General features: G+C 43.9%; 1 protein-coding gene across 2 annotated transcripts in view; it reads left to right on the top strand.

Moving 5' to 3' along the window:
- Positions 1-13,584, top strand: part of OSBPL5 (oxysterol binding protein like 5) — a 114,452-nt gene that overhangs the window by 39,821 nt on the left and 61,047 nt on the right. For both annotated transcript variants that reach the window (XM_009288756.1, XM_009288755.2), the window contains exon 2: positions 9,713-9,869. In XM_009288756.1, coding sequence (XP_009287031.1) covers positions 9,734-9,869 — 136 coding nt within the window. In that variant the 5' untranslated portion in view covers positions 9,713-9,733. The remainder of the gene's footprint in view (positions 1-9,712; positions 9,870-13,584) is intronic.

Here is a 13,584-nt window from a genome sequence, read left to right as displayed (position 1 = left end):
GGGGGGGGGGGGGGGGGGGGGGGGGGGGGGGGGGGGGGGGGGGGGGGGTGGGGCCATAGTCATCAGAGCCCTCCTGCAGGCGGTGGGGGTGGCGGGTGCCATGCAGGACCAGGCTCCCTCCTCCCAAGGCCTGTCACAGTGACTCCATTAGGGTGACCCTTGCCGCGGTCTGGGGTCTCTAGCCCCTAAGGTACCGCTAGAAAGACTGGGTTATTTAAAAGCTGTGCTCTGAGGTAGTCAGCTACAGTTTAAAAGGATTGTATGGGAGGTCATTGGAGGGTATTACTAACAATTAGCGTGCATAAAAACTTCAGGGCACCGGTGGCTGTGGGATATCCGTTCCCCGAGTAGCATGTGTACTGAGTTATGGGTAATTACTGGAAAGCTCAATGTGTCAAAGGTGGACGTGGTTTACCATTATGCAACTCATTAATACTGTTCATGGGACTCGGAGACTTGCTCCCTGAAATGTTCACGCTTGGAGACACTGTGTTCACAGTGTGCCTCCAACAAAAAATGTCACTGGTGGATGAGCTATCAATATTAATAACAGCAATAAAAAGGAGGCAGACCACTTCAAATCTGCTTTTCAGGTGGACATTTTTTGAGTCATACATCCAGTGTTTTCACCTTTGGGCCTAATACTATTTATATTGAAATTTATAACCGAGTGCTTATTTCCTTAACTAGCACAAAGCTTTTAACACTGTTTTTTAGTGCCTAACCTCAAACCGTGTCTCTGTGCCTGAGTCTTGCACCTCTGGAAGTCAAAGGGAGTGTTGCCTTTTTGCTCGGGCACGCGCTGCCAAACTGCTGCAGGCTGGCCGGGAGCTGTGCCCACACTTCCAGTGCCAGCAGCAGGGATACAGGGTCATCTGTATTGTAAGTGAGGTGTGATGGTGGCTTGTATCTGCTTACCTGAACACTTGAACAAGCTTGCCCAGTAGCAGACATCAGCACGGATTTCAGAATGATCTGGCCATGTGGTGCTTGCCTGACTTCTCAGATATAATTTCTAGCCTGCCTTGCATGCCTTACTACTGTAGCCCATGCCATTAGCCCTACTCCAGCTAGCTAGCTCAAGGTAATTTATGTATGTGTGCCCGAGTTGCTCTTATACCTTAATTTTGATGAAAATATATCTCCAACAGCCTCTTGATTTCACTGCTGAGAAGCAGCTGTGATAGCCACGTGAATCCTTGTGTCATCTATATGAAACTTTAAATTAAAGAAGTGTATAAATATTTCTAGATCAACAGAAATTTAGAGGCACAAATCTGGTTCCTGAGTTTGTTTCAAAGTAGATCCTTACTGGAATTTCTTGGCTAGTGTGTTGCGAAAACTGCATCAGGAGATTAGTTGTGATCCGTGATGGCGCGTTTCTTCCTATACGTTGCACATGTGCTTGGTTGTACATTACGTTTTGGTGGGGAGTCTTTGCTAATCTGCATTTTGAGTTTGTTTTGCTGCTTAAAAGAATGCTCACTAGAGATATCAGTTACAAATAGTGGTAAACTAAATAAAAATTCAGTAAGATGGATAAGCATTCAGGTGCTTGATGTATACATAACAGCTGTGATTTGCCTTTTGATTGTCTTCAGTTGAATATATTAGAACATGGGATTAAAGGGCTGAAGAGGATTCAAAGCAAGCACCTTACCTTCCTGCATAGATTGGTGCTTCAATAAAATACCTTTGCGTGAGCTTTATTCAGTAGAGATGCCTTCACAAATCGAGGCCTAAAGGAGATTATGCAAAGATGATTTACTGAAAATAAAGTGAGGGACAAAGACAAAGGTCTGCAGGAAAGGTGCTCGCTGGTGTCTTTCACTGAATGCTGGGGACTTTCTCATCCTTCTGGTAGCATGGGTAAAACCTTCAATTCTGCACGCACCTGCTGTTACCAGGGAAATAATTAATGTTGATGTACTAGTTGTAATTACAGCAAGTGAGGTATGATCTATGCAGTTAGCAAGGGAAAGACCAGTGAAATTGCTAAGTCAGGAGAAGCCCCTCAGTGCTAGTGGAAAATTTAATATGCATTGTTAAATTAATAGCCTTCTGCATAACAATCAATTTACAGTTTAAAGGGCAGAGGAGGTGGATGTAAAAATCATTAAGCATTCATTTCAATGACCCACTCAATATTCTTAGATGGAAAAAATCTCTAGCATAATGTTTACAGAGTAAATTGCAAGTGTTTTAAGACAAAAAAACACATGAGAATTGTGTATTTGATACTTATTGCAATGCCCATTTCTAAGCCATAAGGTTGCCATGATCCCTTTCCCAAACACAACATGGCTTTAGTGATGGGCTGGTGTTTGCTCACAGGAGATGTTTATCCAAACCAGAGGTGATTCTGAAGATGAGGTTTTCCTACATGTCAAATAAAAATGTTTTGCCCTTTGTGACCCTACTTCAAAATTTCTTAGTCCTGAGTTAAATAGGGATCCCCAAAACGAATGATCTGGGATGTTTTTTTCTCAGTGTAGGCATTCAGTGTCTGGTTTTGCCTGTAGTTGTTCTGTTTGTGGTCTTTGTACATAATGCTCACCGTAGAGAGAGATTAGTTGTGAGAAGATTATGCATGTAAGTGCTGCCGGTGTGCCTAAAACTGCAAATGTTCTGGTGTATACAAAGGAAACATTAATCAAGACATCTTACAGAGAATTAAGGGAGGAAATAGTTTTGTCTCCTGATTACTACATAATTTTCACTGCCCAGCGCAGAAAAAGGCAGGCAGAGAAGCAGAAGGCGATAGAAAGAGGTGGTTGTTCTGTTCTCGGAGAGAGCAAGAGCAGATTGCTGGGGGTGGCTGTGGTAGGCATCTTCCACAAAAACAGCACAAGAGAGGCAACTTTAAGGACTGCAGGGCATGTGAGCTTCAAGTTAGGTTGTAGGGATGAACTAGCCACACTCCCGAGCTTGCCGAAGAAGCTGAGGGAAATCCCTCCTGTTGCATATAATCTTAATAAAGCCATGTGTAGCTTTAGCTTTCCATAACTTGGTTCCTTTGTTGCAGATGGGTGTCTTCAGCAACCCACGTTATTTTATTTTCCAGCCTGGACTGATTGTCAAGCTGAGTGATATGACATGCAGCAGAGGGTATGGCAGTCCTTAAAATTGGAGCACTCCTGCAGTACCAGCATTTCAGTGTATTCATCTGGAGCGCATGAAAGATTGAAAGAGTGGGGCTCCATCAAACTGCTGGGGCTGGTTTGGGATCCAGTAGAGCAGGACATGGTCTAGGAGGAACATACCGGGGACCACCACTGGTGAGGAAAGGTCCCCTTGCCAGCACCGCAGAGAAATAGCTGACCCAAATAATTCTGGGGATTAGCTGACGCTTATTGTGAAGCTTCATTGCTTCAGGTTCCAGCGAACAGCATGACAGCCCAAAACATTCAGTGTCAGCTGTAATATGTGTGTTTTGCCATATCCCTAACCAAAAAACATGGATTAGGTAGAGAAAAAAATTGCCTGCACAGGCACTTTTCACTGTATCAGGTTTTATTTAACTGTTAGTAGGTGGTTGGTTGTCCAATTACCTATCTTATAAATAGGTATTTTAGGGATAGCTTCCAGAAACAGATTTCACAGACTTTCTGAATTGATTGTAGTTCTTCAGCTGTTATAAATCACCAGTGCACCACTGAACTAATAATTTACTCTTGTTGAGGATCTGTGCTACTGTTTTTCCTTGTGAATACTTAGGACTGTAATTGCTAGAAATGTATCTGCTAATAATTTGCCTTCTCTTTTCATTCATGAAACTTTTACCTCCTCAGGGTTAATTGAATCAGGAAATGTAAGTACCTTTAGATTTACATTTCCTTATTGATGCGGATTCTGGAGTGAATGACTGCTGTGAATACAAAATATGGTTTAATTTGATTTCTGGGAAATATTTAGTGACCAGGAAAAGAAAAAGTTGTTTGAAACAAGCCTTGAATAAATTAAGAGCCCCCCCCCTAACTGGCACAGCCTTCTTGACTATACGAAACCCCTAATTAACTATTTATAGAGATGTGCATATTTCCAGTCTATTTTAAAATGCTGGAAATGAGAGTAAGCAAACCAACCTACCCACCAGTTTGCAGAGGGTAGGGGCAGCATAATGTCTGCATGGTGTTTAGCTGTGTAATTATATATCAGGAACTTAGAAAATTTGAAGATGGAGCCAGGAAAATTCCATCCCCAAAAGCCTCGGGCCTGATGTTGAAAGCTGCCACTATCTTTCCAGCAAGCACAAAAGGCTCAAAATACAGAGCAGCCGTGTGAAAGCCGTCTCTGCACCGACACTGATGATCTGTATTAGTCGCTGCCTTCACCCAAAATGGGTCTGGTGCCGGAAGAGGAGAGTGCTGGCAGTTCCCATTTGCTTTAATGGCAGCCACAAGGCTTGCTGGTAAAATAACTTTTATTCTTGCCCCATTGCTCTTTCGTTGGCTGTTCCTGAGGCCGCCTGGGAGTGAAAGTCCCATTAGGCAATTGTGCCATGTTAAGTTCACCACTTTCATTGTCCTGTGTTTCATGGGGGTTTGACGCAGACTTTTCCTCTGCTATATTTTTAGTTTTTAAAAGATAAAGTGGTCTCAAAGACAGGGTGAGCAAGAAGTTTATTTCTTGCTGCTGAATTATTTATTCCCTTTTAAGCTGCGGCGAACAGCTCACATTTAATAGCCCATTACTGCTTAGAGAGCTGTCAATGCAAAAGGGGCAATCCTGAAAAATACTGTGTTTAGTGGCTCTGTCAATACTCTCTGTATTACCTTTCCTTCATTTTTATGATCAAGAGCACAGAATAGAAGGCCAGAAATGACCTGAGCTGCAGACTTCAGGGTGCTTTAGTCTACCAAGGCTAACAACCAGATAAATTCATGCAAGAGTTAGAGTGAAGATTTTTTGCAATGAGGTTAGCTTCCTAAGAGAGCTTACGGATTCTGCATCAGTTGACGTCTTCAAATCAAGATATGATGTCTTTCTTAGACAATTCTCCATCTCATCTGTGCCGGATTTGGAGGGAACACGGGAGCACTGGGTGAAATTTGTTGCCTTGCATTATGTAAGTGGCTTGGGAACATAATGGCAATTTTCGGCCTTCTGCAATTCTGGCCCAATTTTGATTTTTACCTTCTCTCTATTCCCCAAGCTCCTGCAGAACTGGTTTCTGTAAAGCATCTGCCATATCCTGAAGCAACCTCCAAAATACTGATTCAGAAGTAGATTTGGGTTTCAGAACATCAATGTTGTCCTTGCATCAGCCATGCAAGATTTGAGGCTCAAAACCACTCATGTCTAGAAGTGTATCTTATCTTCTATGGTTGCTTATTTCTTATCAGATACTTCATCACCAGTCAATTTTTGTATGTTTTCTGGACAATCACGCATTAATAGTATAAAAGTAGATTTAGTACAAGACTATAATTTTGGAACCTTTCACACCCTCCTGTCTTGCACAGGTGATTCTGGGCAGAGGCTGGGTTATTTAGGTGTCTAAAGAGCCCTGTTGTGAAAAACACTGAATGCACCTCCCACTTTCCTGTTACATCCCTTTGGAAAATTGCCCCCGGCATCTACTGTTCAGCATCCCCTACAACTCTCACGAGCTTATGTAATTTGAAGCCAGCTTGGGCAGGCTTATGGACAGATATAACAAGTAGCTCTCTGAGTAAGTGAGTTAATGAAGCCTCATTTTCTCATGGATTTGTGGCTTATGTTGGACTTGCCGATGTTTGGTAATAGCTGGGTTCATAGTACTGCCCTTCTTTCAGAGGACAACGATACAGTTTCCCTCCTTTTCTTTAGCCATTGATTTTCACATAACCTTTAAGAAGCTAATATTTTCAAGTTCTCTAACGCCTGTCGGATTTCCTTGACTTTTGCCAATGGTACAAAAGGCATTGGGATGGAGGGAGGATAAAACAGGATAAATATAGATGCAGACACAATGATATCTTTTGGAAACCAAGCCAAATATTTCAGTTGTATTATAGAATCTTAATAGTGTGAACTACATTTTCTCCCACCAAGGAAAAAAGTGTCTGATATATAAAAAAAACCCAAAATACAAAAAAAAAGTCCTTTTCTATGATTTTGTGCTGCACTTTGCACTGCATAATGAGGTAAAATCTTATAGGCTGAGTCTGTCCATCTCAGCCTTTCTCTGAAAAATTGTCGTCGTAATCTAAGAAAGTGAAATCTCAGGGAATGAACTGCAGGCCAACAATTCTTCTCTTTTACCCAAAATAAAGGAGAAGTAAGTTGAACTGCACACATACCATATAGCGTACTGAACGAGAGGCTCTGCTGCTGTCAGCTTCTAGTTGGAGTGAAGCCCATGAAAATGTGGATAGCATAAAAGCCTGTCTGGATGAGGGTCAAATGTAGGAAGGATCTGTGCTCGTGAGCTGGAGCAATGCTATGTTAGATGATCTTCGAAAAACAGGCCGGGATGTTGGTGACACAGCGTGTTGCATGGTTGCGTGTGTGTGGCTGACAGACAGACACATCGCCACTGCTGCTTCTCAGGGAGCTTCGGTCACTGGAGGTCTTCTGCCAAAAAGGACCCAGTTAAGAGGAACTTACTCAAATTGATCTTTGTGGTCAAAGACATGAGCTGCTGCCACAAGTTTGTATTAAGATATGTAAGAGAAGAGCCAGAGCAAATTACGGATTGAGAAAAGTCTGTTCCTTTGTTATTGCCCAGTGGCTGTTCCCAGTTGAACAAGGCATCCAGATTTCTTGCCATCAAGCCCGTGGCTTAAATAAGTGTGGGAACGAGATAGCATCAGCACTATAATTCTGTCAATTATCCCATGGTTGAATAGTGTGAAATAATAGGTGATGGAAACATTGGAGCATCAGTCTCTCTGCATAGTAAATACAGCAGCAGTTGAAAGAAATCGTATTCTGGTATGTCCGACCCAGTATACAGCCTGCTCTCGCTCCGGTGTCTGGAGGGGTTTTGCCACTGACATCAGTGTGAGCTGGCTGGCAGTTCTCCACTGATGTGGCGTGATATTGCTGAGACAAAATGATACTGAATGCAACCTTTTTGTTACCCTGTCAGGAAGAGTCTCCACCACGAGAGCAGGGTGTAAGAGCCGGATGGACAGACGTTTTATGTTTGTAACTTGTTCCCCAGCCTGCTTTGCACTGGATGGATCTGGGATTTCTGAACGCCTTCCTGCATGATTGACTTGGCCTCGCTGGGTCACTGCTTTTTGGGGAGAGTATCCCAGGGATCTGCTTTTGCTCCGAGCCACTTACAAGCAGTTCCAGAGGTGGAGCGTTAAGACGGCCTTTCTGGGAACAAGGGCAGAAAATAGCTCAGTGTTAGCATTCCAAACCCAACTATTTAGACCTGGATTATTTTTAAATATTTTGCTTTCAGACACGTAACTAGCTGCATTTTCCTCCTCTCTCTTTTCTTCTTTTAAAATTAGCTTTAATTTTGCATCTTCTCCCCACCTAGCTGTATGCAATCAAGAGTATCTATGCGAAAAAAGGGTTATTTACATGGCTAAATGTTAGGTAGCTAAGTTACCTGCTGCTTCGGAGATGCCATCGGCCACAATGGGAACCTGGGGACTTTTTGAGCCCAGATGTATGTTTGCAGGGCGGTTTTGCTGGGCAGTTGAATTGACAGGAGGCAGGGCAGCAGCGAGTGGAAAGCGCTGCAGCCACCTCATTTCACCCAGCTGTCATCACACATCATCAGCCTGAAACACAGCCTCACGTCAGGCGCTCTGCGAAGGGTCGGTCCGTGGCAGCCCCAGCCAGCGCGTGGTGTCCTGGTGCTCAAATACAAAGCCTTTCACCGAGAGCTGTGTGAAGTGGTTATGGTGACATGCTGCTGCTGAATCTGTAGTGTCTTACAGCCACTTCACGGGGGGGGACATGATAACTTGTAGGGAACCTTGTGTCCTCAGAGCACTGCACAGACCTTAATTCATCCTCTGTGGATGACGCGGGCCCAGCAGAGGACATGCATCCCCTTCAAATTGCAGCTGCGTGGCCTAGGGGAGTCCCATTTTCAGCTGCCCCAGCTGCCTTTTTGGACGTTACAGACCCTCACATCTGATGGCTCACCCATCCCAGCGTGGTGAGCTGGGTTCAGAAAAACCTGCTGCTCAAAGTGGTTTTGGTAACCCATGCTCATTGTTGGAGTCCAGACTGGTTTAGATCAAATTAAGCTCTTGGGCACGGAGGCCATCTCTAGTGGGAAAGAAGGAGCAGATTCTCTCTCGCCTTGTAAATCACAGCTAGTTTATAAAGTTGATGCGGCCTGCTGTGTAAACAAATTTTTAAAAAATTGCAAAACCTGAAACATTGGGACTGCCTTCTACAGGGATTAGCAGGGCAGGTGGAGGGACAGAGCTCAGATAAAACACAGGAGGGGAGTTTCTCACACTGGGACATGTTCGTGGCATCTCCCCGTGCGGTGTTTCAGCTGTGAAGGCTGAGCTCCAAGAGGCCACTGAGGGTTCCCCATTAAATTGGGGCGTTTGGGCCAGTGGAAGCACCGGGGTGGTACTGGGAGCAGGAAGGGCAGGGCAGGATGTTCTAGCACTTAATCAGCCCATTTTCCACCTAGTGCCACACAGGTCACCTTACATGCATGCTCGTCCTGCCCTCCCAGGCTGCACTGCGAGTCTGGGAAACTTTTTTGCCTTTGCTTTCCCGGTAGCGTAAAAGAGATGGGAAAACTTGGGTGCTCTTTTCAGGAAACATGTACCATCCTAAAGAGTTTTTCTTACTGTGGTAAGTGTCCCCCAGAGAAGCAGCAGACCTTGTGGTCTGTAATGCCCACCCAAAGGCTGGGTTAACGCTTCTTACTGCTAGCAAGAGCCCTGCCTCTGGCTCCACATGGGAAGAGAATAAAGCTTGTAACTCCGGAAGGAGACAGTCATAATATCTGTTCGTAACGGGTAAGAAAGAACTGCTTGTTGGATGGGTATAAAAGAAACCTTTAATTCCAGCCAGGATAGTCTAATGCGTTAGCCAAGTGGTGGTAAAGAGCACAGTACCACCAGGCTCTTGTACGGGGATGCAGGGAGGCTTTTGAGGAGACAAATGCTGCTCTTTACCCGCACAGATCAGCAAGATTTATCTTATTGATCAAACTGCAAGGCTGATCTAAATGCCATTTTAAAGAAAACCGAAATTATTTATATGTGCTGTAATTGGAAATAAGGGCAGGAGTGACACTGGCATTATCTCCGCTTGCTGCTCTCTGCAGCCAATGCAGCTGGTCTTCCTCCATGCAGCTCAGATTAAATGTTGATTTTTGCGGAGATGGTGTAACTCTGCTGACACCAATGGAGTTACATTTATGAAAGAGACTCCAAAACCTTAAAAAAAAAAGAAGTGAATTTTAGCCGCTGTGCACTGGATAGACCCAGTAAGTAGCTATTATCCTAGATAGATCCTTGTAGGTAGGAGGGTGTTATACTGCCTGGATTCACCAAAGAACAGTGTCCTGCTTCCCTGCAGTTTGCAAATACTGAGAGTCAGCAAGTCAGTAATTGTAGCTTCAAACTAATATCACTTTCTTTTTTTTTCTGCATAGCCTTCTGGCACTCTATAAAAAGATCTGGCACACTACATAGGATTAGGCGGCTTTGAAGCAGCGGAGTCATCTGGGTGTGAAACTTTGATTTCCTGTGTCTTGAAATGAACTGTTATTTCTATCTTTCCTTTTCAGAAAACCCCCACAGCTCATGCCATGAAGGAGGAGAACTTTCTTCGTCGCAGGTTCTCCCTCTGTCCAGCCTCGTCCACCCCTCAGAAGGTCGATCCTCGCAAGCTGACACGCAATCTGTTCTTTGGGGCCGACAATGACATTTACCCACTCAGCCCAGGTTGGTTTCTGGTGTGTCAGTGCAGAAAGTAGTGTGTCTCAGGTGCTTGACTGCAAGTAGATATTTTAGCACGCTGCCAGGAAACAAAGAGAAACAAGTTAATGTGAAATACAGAGAGAAGCTGTTGCAACACAGGTATTACTGGATCCCAGACAGTGCTGCTTTCATGATGCTATTGTCTTTCATTGCCATGGCATTGAGTGGGAACGGAGGGTATCAAAGTTGGGGTTCGTAACCGTTTGAACACTGCATGGTCTCACATTTCAAAAATGACTGATGTTTTTGGGCGCTTCCACTTTGAGGCACTTGATGTGTTTCACCCTAAACGTTGGACTCGTTTAAGATTTACTGGCCCCATTTGCAGACGTTTAATGGCAGGTTTTCCTGTTCAGATTTAGAGCCCAGGATAAATATTACAGGAGCAGACTTTCTGTGGTTAATGTTCTGTAAATACCTACAAGCACTACAAGTACGAGGAATATTGACAGGTTGCAGTGAATGGCAGACTGGCTTTAAGCATTCTCTTTAGATCTTTTTTGCTTTGAATTTCCTAGTACCCTTTTTGAAGGAAATAGAGCTCCTTTTATTGTTTCAGAATTTGTTGCTCACAATAAACATTCAAGTCTTTCCTTGATTGCAGTCTGCAAACAATGCTTCCGTTCCAGTCTGTAAACAAGTGCTTCAGGGAACAGTCACAAGTTTGCAGAGCTGTCATTTGCAGCTGCCATGTCAGTGCTAAATAATCAAACCTCACAGCACCTTCGTGAGCTCTGAAAACACTGATATCTAGAGAAAGAACATAGCATCTGTCAAAAGTTTTCAGTGTGCATATAGGTGCAACATCCAGGAGACTCTCTGGGCTTTGCAGATGTAGAGCAAAACCAGGTCTGGGTTTCCTGAGCTAATTGTCTTTAAGTGCAAAGTTTTCAAGGGTCTCTGATTTCACAGGTATTTCTATTTGTGAGTGTCTGCTTCAAGGCAATGGGGAGCCTATTTTCAGCAGTGCTGACTAATCCTGGCTGTCACTGAGGTCACTGGAAGCTTCAACAAGCTTTTGGTAATCAAATTGAAAACAATTTTAAATGGGACACCTAAAATCTCACACATTTCGAACCTGTAGGGACTTCTGAACCACTAGCTGCCCATAAGTACAGCCCATACAAATGTGTGTTAAGTAAATAGCTGCTTCACTTCTGCTATCCTTGGGAACTGAAGGGCTGATTTTTCAGGCTGTAGTCACTTCCCCTTGCTTTGGGGAGATGGAGAGCCACAGCTTAGGGTTTGCCCATTCTTCAGTTCTTACCAGCATTTTCCGTGCTAAAAAAGTTACTGACTTCCTCACAGAGGTATTTCAGTGCTGTAGTCTTTCAGAAACCAGCGAAAGCTGAGGGTTTCAGCATGGAGGAGGTAGCTGGAAGAGTTTGTCTTTTCCTCAGCTTCCCCCATCACCTTGTTTCTCCTCGATCCCTGCTGGCAGCTGGACCAAACAGCCTTTGCTGGGCTCAGCAGAACAAGCGCATTGAGTGACGCTGGAGCTTTTGTTCTGCTGCGCAGTTCTCCCGAGTAACCTCCAGCACTGGCGTCAGCGAGGGCGGTAGCCCTCTGTATTGCAAAGGAAGAGCATAGGCCAGAGAGTTAGTAAAGGAGAGAATATCCCTTTTAAACAAACAGAAGTTACTGCTTCAGCCAGGGGATTTCTTGCAGAGAGTCTGGGTTTTTGTCTATCCTTACATTTTTTTTACTCCTTTCATTTCTTTCCTGGTCCCCACAGAGCTGCCTTGTCTCTTTGTTTTCCTCACATTTCCCATAAGAAGTAACTGTCGTTCTTCACGTTCAGTTGCCATTTCCAGAGGTGGGCTCTCCTTTCACTCCTTTGCTGCTCTTCTGCCTTGTTTTCCTCTGAGCCTCGTGTGCTTCCCCCCACCTTCTCCCTTCCCTCTGAAGGATGCTGCTATCACCATAGATAAGCCGCAGGTCTACATCCATAAGCTACATCCAATATTTCTCTGTCCCCCATTTTTCTCTGTTGTTTTACATGAACTTTCAGTTCTTGAGGCTTTCCCAGTGGTGTTTTGCTGCCTGACCCCAGCAGATTTTCCTTATGAGGGCACTGGGCTGACCGTGTTGGGTGGGTGCTGTGGGCAGTGTGGGCAGCAAAGCCCAGTGATTCCCTGCCAGGAATTTGGTGGGTTGTGAGGTGGCTGGAGCTGCAGGTCTCACAGCGCCAACACCTAGGATTAGCCCTCCAACAGTGAAGGTGTGCAGGTAAATAATTCAGTGAGAAGGGAGTGACAGACTTTACACCTCAGGCAAGCTACACTATGAAGATTCAGTTCAGCGAGAGGATTTTTTTATAAAGGAAACATATGGGAAATGCAAAGGGCACTATCTGAGATAACACTTCGGACTTTTTGCCTCTTGCTTGCATACAAAAATGCTAACGAGGAAGACATTTTCTTTTTGTAGGAAGTTCACAAACTAGAGAGACATGAATTCATGTTCCTTGCTCATGTCTGTCTTTCACTTAGCAATAAGGAGAGAGAATCTTTCTCTATTTTCTCTTTCAGAGGGCAGGAAATTTACTGGGGAGTAGCTAAAAGAACTTTTAAAGAATCTCTCTTTTTGACTAGGCTGTAAGATCACACAGGGTCTTCAAATAAAAATTTAGATTAGCTTATCTGCATCCTAAGACATGTACTTTCATTAATATGGGAATTTTACTGTGATAGATACATGGAACTAAATTTCAGTCTGGTGTACACATTGGGCCTTGTGGCTGATATTTACAGCAGTAACGGGTTTTATTTGTGGTAGTTTTGCCTGTATTTCCTCTTGTAGTTATCCAGATACTTTATCAGAAAGCCTACAAAATAATAGTTCATGCTGCGTGGAACTAATCATGAATTCCTCAATAACCCAGTAATTTTGCTTCCCGTTACCATTGATCAGTCATCCTTGCTGTATCATTATTTGTAAAGGGAAAAGGCAAATGCTCCTGTAGGATTGATGCCTAGCAGAAAACCAAAGAAAAGGAGTAGTTACTGTTCTGGAAAGGAACTAAATATTTTTTTTTCCTGTGCATGACAGTAATGGGATAAAAGAAGGTATCAGTAGTTCAACTCTGTAACCACAAGCCTAGAGTGTTGGCAGTTTTCTTCACGATGTGGTGAAGGCTGTTTCCGTAAGCACCACTGATTCCCTTCCCAAAATCTTTTTCGTTATTTGTTGCAAAATGTTTGGGCTACTTTGTGGAGGACCCTTCTTTGCATGCTCTGCTAGCAGCCAGCACTTTAAGTCAGGAGAGGTTCAGCTCTTTTTCTTTTGTGGGCATTATGTTTTCTTGATCAGGGAGATAAGAACTTCAGCTTCTATAGCCAGTTAATATTTAGCTTTGTTTATGTTTTTATGTGGTTTCCTATTTATTTTCTCGAGGTGGCTATGTCTCTTGTGCTCTGGGTGGGACTCTCGCTTTTGGGCTTCTGTGCACTTACCTATGTGTATGGGTTTTTGAGAAACTCACACATCATTTCAATGAAGTTTGCTTTCCAAACAAGGGCTGGCTCTCTCCTTCCGCATGGCTGCAGCAAGTCTGCTTGAGACAGACAGCAAAGATAGCTCTCCTCTGAAAAACAGCCTTTCCCTCACAAGTGCCAATAGGCTTAACGAGTTTGGCGTAAGAAACCAGTATATGCTGCTCCATAAACATATCTTATGA

Source organism: Aptenodytes forsteri, unplaced genomic scaffold (genome assembly GCF_000699145.1).
Source record: "Aptenodytes forsteri isolate BGI_AS27 unplaced genomic scaffold, ASM69914v1 Scaffold8, whole genome shotgun sequence".
Lineage (NCBI taxonomy): Eukaryota > Metazoa > Chordata > Aves > Sphenisciformes > Spheniscidae > Aptenodytes > Aptenodytes forsteri.
This window is presented reverse-complemented; position numbering and strand designations above follow the sequence as displayed.